This window comes from Bactrocera latifrons, unplaced genomic scaffold (genome assembly GCF_001853355.1).
Source record: "Bactrocera latifrons isolate USDA-ARS-PBARC rearing strain unplaced genomic scaffold, ASM185335v1 scaffold_360, whole genome shotgun sequence".
Lineage (NCBI taxonomy): Eukaryota > Metazoa > Arthropoda > Insecta > Diptera > Tephritidae > Bactrocera > Bactrocera latifrons.
Genome location: NW_017537002.1, coordinates 139,515 through 148,409, shown reverse-complemented (window position 1 = coordinate 148,409; position 8,895 = coordinate 139,515). Strand labels below are relative to the sequence as shown.

Sequence of the window (8,895 nt, the reverse complement as noted above, 5' to 3'; positions counted from 1 at the left end):
GTCAAAACGTGTTTCCTTTAGCATATGGGAGCTAATACAAAGATTTTCAAACTTCTAGGTGACTTCATACCACATACGTATGTATTTAGGCCAATATTTGAGATATCTCAATTAAAATGAAAAGAGTGTTTGGCTCATAACAGTGTATCTTTGTAACACGAGAAGCTGGTGTTAGAATTTGAGGCTTGGAATTTTCGAGCATTACACCTGTCGTCCACCTTATCAAGCTCTTCGTACTCATGCATTTCGATCTCTTTCTTTTTCTGTCTGCAAATTAGTATCGCTGCTCTCTTCAACTCTCGTTATCTATCCCATCCCGCACGTGTTGTGGTCGATCGTAACGTTGCGAGGTAGGCAGCCTGTTTTCTCTCGCTGCGATACGGCACTCCTCGTCATACCAGCTGTACGTAAGGAGTTTGAAATGCCGTCCTATAGTTCTCTTATACCGAGTTGTTGACGAGTGCTCTCAGAGAGCAAGAGTGACAGCCGAGTAGAAAATCGTTCGACTGTCTGTTGTGATTGCAGCTTCTCGACGTCGAACCTTCCTTGTGTTTCTTGGCTGCAGATAGTGATCCAAGTTGATGTTAGGACCTCGGAGCGGACGCACATCTAAAACACTGGAGACGTGTCTTCCGTCAATCATAACATGATCGATCTGGTTGGTGGTTTTTCGATCGGATCTGGTACCACAGATAACCATATTTCTAGCCCCGGCGAAGTCGATTAGCCTCAACGCATTTGGGGATGTTTCGTCGTGGACGCTGAATTTACCGACCGTAGTGCCAAAGATACCTTCTTTGCCCACCCTGGCGTTAAAGTTGCCAAGCCCGATTTTGATATCGTGGCGGGGGCAGCTCTCATAAGTGCTCCAGGCACTCATAAAAGGTTTCTTTGGTCACATCATCCATCTCTTCCATCGGGGCGTGGGCGCAAATCGAATTATGGCTAGACGTTCATTCACAGGAGTGAATGATAGTACTCGGCGATGGAGTCTCTCTCCCACACCAAACTTGCGCTACTTTATATGGCCAATGTAGTAAATGCCACAAGGACCTACTCGTCTCTGTCCTTGTCCCGTCCATCACATTTCTTGGTCAGCCTTCATTTTCACGAGGACATCAATCAGCTGGGCAGTGGCATCTTCCCAATTAAGAGCCGGACATTCCAGATGCATGCCCTCAATTCATTTCATTCCGATCATTCAGTCTGTATGGCAGCTATATGTTATATAATCCGTACCAAATTTCGTGAAGATATCTTTTCAAATGCAAAAGAGTTACCAAGATACCAGCACTAGGTTCCGATCGTTCAGTTTGTATAGCAGCTATATGCTATAGTAAGCCGATCTGAACAATTTCTTCATATATTATAATATTACCTTAGAAAATAATCTATGTCAACTTTTGTGAAGAAAGGTTTCCAACACGAACTTGATTTCGATCGTTCATTTTGTTATTCAGTTATATGTTATAGTGGTCCGATATCGGCAGTTCCGACAAATGAGGTGCTCCTTGAAGAGATAATGATGTTTGCAAAATTTCAAAACGATATCTTAAATACTGAGAGACTGGTTCGTATATATACTAAATGGACTCAGTTCAACATACTCATCATTTATATATTTACTTTTTAGGGTCTCCGACGCTTCCTTATGGGTGTTACAAACTTCGTGACAAACAAGGTATATTATGTAGGGTATAATTAAGATTAAGCACTGATACATGCTTTAAATAATTAAAAAGAATGGATGGCTGAAATTCGTATGGCTTCAAGATTGTTGTGCTTGATTACCTGTAGCATTATTTTTTCCATCGAATATGTACATATATCTGTCCATTCGTTAAAACCAAAGTGCAATTACTTCTTACGTACGAGTACGGCATATATCTTTACGGGTTCCTGCCGGGAAGGAATATTCAATTATATGTGGAAAAGCAATCATTGATGATTTTATTTACTCAAACCCTCAAATGTTTGAAAAATATTTTTTAAACGAATGCAATGTCTTATTTATCTTGTGGAAAATATAAATTTTCGTTCTGAGGGAATGATAAAACACACAAAAATTCTATTTGTAGTTAAATAGAAATAAATAATTAGATAAAATTTGTTGTTAAATCACTATTTATAGAATATTCAAAATTTGAAACTATTAATTTGTGAAAATGTCTTTGGAAAATGTTGAGAACTTAACTGATATTGAATTACGTCAAAAGTTACTAGAATATGACTTTCCGAATGTTCCCATAACAGAAACGAGTCGCGGTTTCCTTGTGAAAAAGCTTAAAAATCATATAAAAAATTTGAAGAATCGAAAGGTGAAAATACTAACGCAGCGCAGTAAACAGGAGCTGAATAATTCGGTTACTAAAGCCCATGACGGGAATCATCAAAGCCTCCAAAATAGCGCACTACCTAGGGAGGAGCATACAGCAAATGCTGATTCGGAACTGTACAGAATTGCAAATACCGATAATCGAATGGCCGAGCAAGTACGATTCCTTTTACCGACCCCTTTAATTGAGCAGAATGTACTCAGTTTGGCTAACAGCAGTCCTTGCGGATACATCACTATGCTCTGTAAAGTTCTCGGCTTGAAAGACAATTACACCAATAGCGTTTGGTGGGCCTTTACATTATTTTTCTTAGCCATAACTTTTATGTATATGACGAAGATTGCCGATTTCTCAAAGAACATCAATGAAGGGAATACCAATTATGTAATTTGTAACAAGCTTAACTCTCCAAGTCCGTTTTTGCGACCACCATACATCTGTATAGAAAAGGAACGTGTGGAACCAGCATTAACAATTGTGCGCCTGCTAATGATGCAGCTAAAAGAACCATCGGAGCGAAATTACTGTTACGACCGAAAACAAACGAAAGCTATTAGTGTAACCGAACTTATTAGACATGAGCTCAAGGGGGGTAATTTAGTGGATATTCGCAATTTGAAAGCAGCTCAGTATCTCATAACTTGCAATCCCCAATGGAAGATAGACATGGTTGATGATAAAGGAGATCCGGTTATATTTATTGGAGTTGACAATGTATTAGCAAATCATAATATATTTTTTGTTCTGAAACAGCCTGAGATATCTTTGGCATGCCATTTGTACAAAAAAGCTTACCGATTCATAAATCTCTTTGTGTGTGCCCTAATATTGCTTTGTTTTCCATATTTCTATAAACGTGGCATACAAGAACAACATCTGCAGGCTGTGCACAGATTCATTGACAATATTATGGAGGAACTGCAGAATCGTGCAGCAAATAGCGAAAGTTCAGAAGGTCGCGAAGTTGATGTGAATTATTTATGTGATCAATTGATACCATCCAGCAAACGAAAATTTGAAATTAGATTATTTAATGAGGCTTTGAAGGAGCTGGAGGCAAGCAACAATCGAGTGCGATTTGACCTGACGGTACGTGATGGTCAGGAATGCCGCACTATAAGTTGGATAGATTACAGCGACGAATTACTAACAGGCAGTCCTGCTGGACACAGAGAGGGATTATTTAAGGCAGAAACTAGCTGCTGAAGTTTGAATTTTCCACAGCATTTTTTTTTTGTTACATTTAAAATATTCCTAAATTTCTATGACTGAATCAAAACAAAAAAAAAAAAAAAAAAAAAAAAAAAAAAAAAAAAAAAAAAAAAAAAAAAAAAAAAAAACAAAAAAAAAAAAAAAAATACTAATAACATATCTGCTAACTGTCCATTGCTTCAAAATAAATAATGATATTACTTTTTTTCAATTACTTTCTTTTGTCTTATTATTTATCAGAGTAATATTATTCTTTTTTACTGGCGAAGACACCGCTTACGCGATTATAGCCGAGTTAACAACACTGCTCCAGTCGTTTCTTCTTTTCTCAAGATGGTGCGGCGTAGCCGCTGTCGTTTAATTCGTTGAACTATATCAATGTCGCCGTATATCTGATATAGCTTATCGAACGCGATATTCGCCGTGGCCAACGCCCAAAAAACCGTAAATATTTCGCAGAACCTTTCTCTCGAAAACTTCTAAGGCCAACTCATCAGATGATGTCATCGTCCATGCCTCTGCACCATATAGCAGGATGGGAATAATGAGTTACTTCCCATCTGCTTCACTTCCTTATTCAGAAGGAGTCGCGCCAAAGGGAGTCGCCTTCCCGATCCTGACTGAACTTTTGGTATTGCTCAACGTCAGTTTACACATCCGTATTAGTTTTGCGGGGATACCAAATTTAAATATTGTGGCATAAAAGAGCTGTTTTCCGTTCTAAGCAGCTTTGAAATCGACGAAAAAGTAATGTGTGTCGATTCTCTCACGGGTCTTCCCCAAGATTTGGCGCATGGTGAATATCTAGTCGGTTGTGGATTTTCCAGGTCTAAAGCCCCACCGAGAAGGTTCAATCAGTTTGTTGACGGTGAACTTTAATCTTTCACAGAGTACGCTCGATAGAACCTTATAGGTGATATTTAGGAAACTTATTCCACGGTAGTTGGCGCAGAGTTAAGGTCTCCCTTTTGTGGATTGGGCAGAGCACACTTAAATTCCAATCGTTGGACATTCTTTCGTCCAACTATATTCTACAAAGAAGCTGATGCATGCTCCTTATCAATTCTTCGCCGCCGTGTTTGAATAGTTCGGCCGGCAAATCATCAGCAACCGTCGCTTTGTTGTTCTTCAGACGGGCAATTGCTATTCGCTCATCTTCATCGGGTTCGTCTTCTCCGGGCGTTATGCTTTCACTGCCATTCAACAGGCTGGAGAAGTGTTCCTTTTATAATTTTTTTTGTGAGGTAGGCAGTTTGTTTTGCCATTGGTTTTAATTTCTTATTTGATGCCTAATAAGAACCAGTACAAGCATCGTGCCAGTCCAGGGCCTGTATTGGCGATGTATTAATTTAATGATTGTTTTCCTTCATAACGAACTATATTTGACTAATAGTTTACTGAAGAAGACTGCCACTCTAAACTTCCCCCTAAGTTTCTTTCTATCTATGAAAAAACTTACTGCGGCTATTCTCCAGCTGTTTAACACTCCTCTCATTGGTAATGTAAGCAAAGATTGATGCAAAAGGGGCAGTCAAAAGTTATTCTTCGGAACCCTTCGAGTAAGCAATATTTCTGAGTTTAATAACAGCAGGAATTTATCCACTGGTACTGTCTGAAGACTGGCATAGAGGACTATTGTAAATGGATGCTCCAGAGAAAATAAGGGCTAAAACCATCTAATATCACACACCTCACATCTAATGATTTAAGGAAGTTGTTAATAAAAATGCGAGAAATTTTTTTGCAATTACATTTAATACCGAATTTAAGAGTTATTCAATGTTAAGTAAAGGTTAAATTAAAAGGTTAAATATAAGTTTAAATAAAGCGTTAATTAAAAAATTTAGTCTCAACTGCACCCTCTGAACGTTATCGACGGTATGATCGTTTTTCCTCTTGTCWACTTTGCTAAATAGACTAATTGCTCCCGGTTTCCCAATTGGACCAATCAGAATGCTCCACGTCAGTTCATGCTTAGAATAATTGCTCCCGCTTTGCTTAGTAGACCAATCACAACGCGCCATGTCAATTCACACGTTAGCAAGTAGGACTTACGAGGATTACGTGAGTCATGCTGCCAGATCGTTCGTAACAGAAGTAATCGACTCTGCAGATTACTAGACGTGCAATTAATCTCCAATTGGCGCCAAAAGTTGTTGTTAATTCGGCTATAATCGCGTAAGCGATTTCCACGCCAGTAAAGAAGAATATGTACATAATATTGAATTTCAAAACTTTTACCAAAATGTAGTTTGCTTGAAAATCGCCAAAGAGGCCGAAAACCAGACTTAAACCAGAGCAGGTACAATATCAGCCAAGCGCCACTCACTTCACATTAATCTTATTCTATATAATATTCTTTCGTTTTGTCCTACATTACTTGGAGCTTCCCTATAAAGTTGCAACAGAAACTTCTAAAGCTTCCGTGTTAAAAAAAAAAAAAATCGAAAAACGATTTAACTAAAATATTATCAATGATTTTGAATGAGATTTTTAGCTGTTCATATGAACAATAGGTGTGTAATATATTAGAAACTGGGTTTCATAAAAGTACAACCCACGTATTAGCTTGTGTACAAATTAGCACACACACAATCCGACCAAACTTCAATTCTACATCGCTTTCAGCATTTCGTTTACAAGAAAATTTACTACCTGAGTGGCTTTTGTATTCATGTTTAGTATCTGCTTTGGTGCTTTTTGGCACTTGAGTGAATATTCAAAAGTTTATCGAGGTCTCACAATTACACATTACCTGCAACACAAACGTTTCAATTCTCATTGTCCTTTTGCTTGTCATTCATTCACTCTTTTACATGCATTTATCGCCCCGAGGCAAGCATATAAGGACGGTATGAAATGCAGTCAAACATACGGGAAAAAATCCGATAAGCATGATGGAGATGAAGATATGTATGTATGTGCTTTAGTTTTACGCATGTTGTATATACAGCTATGATTATAATAGTCTAGTTTGGGAAAATAGTCCAATAAATTACAAAAATCAAACAGTCTTCTTTGACTATTAGAAACTTTTATTCATATAAATTCTTGCTTTTGTCATTTTCATGTCTTCAATTCGCCAAGAGTTGGAGTTTCTTTGACGCATTGTGAGTCAAAAAATGTTGTAATTGTTTTAAGTCTTAACTTCTGAAAATCGAAGAATAAAAAGAAATTGGTATTTTCCTTTGCTATTTAAGTCGTTCACAATAGTAAATTTCATCTGAAATATTCATAATGAAATTTGGTAGCATTGAAGATAGCGGTTATATCACTTAAATGAGGAATCCACCCGCAAAGTTAGCGAGGAGGGAAATGACGAAACGAAGAGAGAACGTTAGTTATTTCCTTGGGATTACATTGACTGCAAAGAAGTTGAGCAGAGAATCATTAAAAAAAAAAGTTTGCCCAAATGATCAGTTATTTAAATGAAAAATCAATTTTTTCTCTATTTACTCTATATTTCTTCCACCGTTTCAGGTCATGCAGCAGGTCCTATGCAGTTTTTTTATCGTCACTGTGCCAAATTTATGTATGGACGTTTGGAGGTACACACATATGTAGATGATGTGTACCAAGTTTGTTGTCGAACTGTTGTTGACGTTTGTGTTTTTGTTGCTGCAATCGCTTTTACATATGTTATAACCTCCATATTTCATATTAGTTTGTGTGTGTTCCTTTGCATGTCCTTTATTGTTTGCCTTTCTCTTTTCAGTTGCTGCCTTCATTTTATGTTTTTGTTAATAGAACCTTTGTTGTAGCAGTTTTGTGCTTTTCCTGTGGTTGTCATTGCCTTTTGTTTACCTGTGCGGTGGTGATACCACTTCCATTGTAAAGTTCTGCACTCTGATGCTGGAGCAACAAAACTGCTGTCACCAGCATTTCAATATTTAAAATGTCCTATTTGATGCAATTTGGATATGCGTTAAACGAAGGGGCTACTGAACTGTAGTAGGATTACTATCCAATATAGAGACTTGCTGGTTTTTAGCAGTCTTCAAACCTTAAACGTTTTTTCGCGATATTATTTTATCTTAATACTAGCTGACCCCGCAGCCGTTCTCCTGCTTGAAATTATGTGTTTTGAAATGAAAAGACAAAAATTTATATTGTGTTGATAATCATTTATTTGCGATTTTTCTACATTTTTTTTCAATATAACGCAGTTTGATAAACAACATTTTTTGGTTTCATACCAAGCCTCTCCAAAGAATTTAGAAATTGAAATGGATAATTCACGGCGTCATCTTGACGATTGATCGATTTGTCTCCCGGAATCGGACTTTGAATCTTCAACAACATCGGTATTTTTTGGCAGCTAATATTGGGCGTGCACTCAAGCAATCGAAGTTATGATAATTTGGCCAATGTTCGGGTAAACATTCGTCATGAGTTCATCTTTCGTGAATTGATAAACGTCAGATGGAATTTGGTAATGTCATTTGAAGGATGATATGTCGAAATGATCATCGTGAAAAGTGTCCGAACTTCATTTGCATTCGAAGTAGCTATCGCATCGTTCAATGTTTGATTCCAGTTATTATCACGTTCCAGCAATTGATTGCTTCTCAAATGTTGCACACCATACCATTCACAGTACGTTCAAATGAATTTGAACTGCTTACATTAATGAATAGCATCCGAAGATAGAAGCGTCTTTTCGGGTGGATTGTGTAAATTAGTCCTAATGCATTAGTTCAGAACACTCTACTCTATCAAGGCATTTCCGAATAGAGCAATGTTCTCGCAAACGGTTCACTGACAAAAGTTGAGAAAAAAACTCGTCAATGTTAATTTTGTTGCTGGCGTTGTTTCCACTGGCTGTACTGTATTCTCTGGGTTGAAATACACTCTTTATCCATTCTCCAAATTAACTGCGAGACGTACAACAAAACGTTCATGAATTGCAAAAGTAAATATCCTACAAAGCGCCAATAGACCATCGTATGTTATCAATTTCACCGATCTGCAATACTCAACATTGATATGAGGTTTGAATGTGAATTAGACAATACTGGTAAATATAGTACGATCCATGTGTTGTCAACTTCGATATTGACTCTTCTAAATTGCGTTTCCGAAAGAAAAGCACGTGGATAGTGTTTTTCGCATTTATTGTCAGACAAAAGTGGGATTATACGTAATCCAAAATTGTTCTATGGTTTCGTCAACTCCAAACGCAGGATTTCTAATTTTCCGTCCGCTAAGAAATATAAGTCTAGTATGTCCAGTGACAATCACACCATTTCTAATATGTTCGCTGAATACTTTAGGTCCAATTACTCTCCAAAATCTGCAAAAAATGTTCCGCATCAGCACAAGTTATATCCGATTTTTGTCATTAATG

At 37.4% G+C, this 8,895-nt stretch overlaps 1 protein-coding gene across 1 annotated transcript; it reads left to right on the top strand.

Annotated features, from left to right (window-relative positions):
- The first annotated feature begins 2,101 nt into the window (after positions 1–2,101).
- On the top strand, positions 2,102–3,628 carry LOC108971862 (inner nuclear membrane protein Man1-like). The gene has a single exon (XM_018938182.1). The coding sequence runs from the start codon at positions 2,166–2,168 to the stop codon at positions 3,540–3,542; it is 1,377 nt and encodes a 458-aa protein (XP_018793727.1). The 5' UTR covers positions 2,102–2,165; the 3' UTR covers positions 3,543–3,628.
- The last annotated feature ends 5,267 nt before the right edge of the window (positions 3,629–8,895 follow it).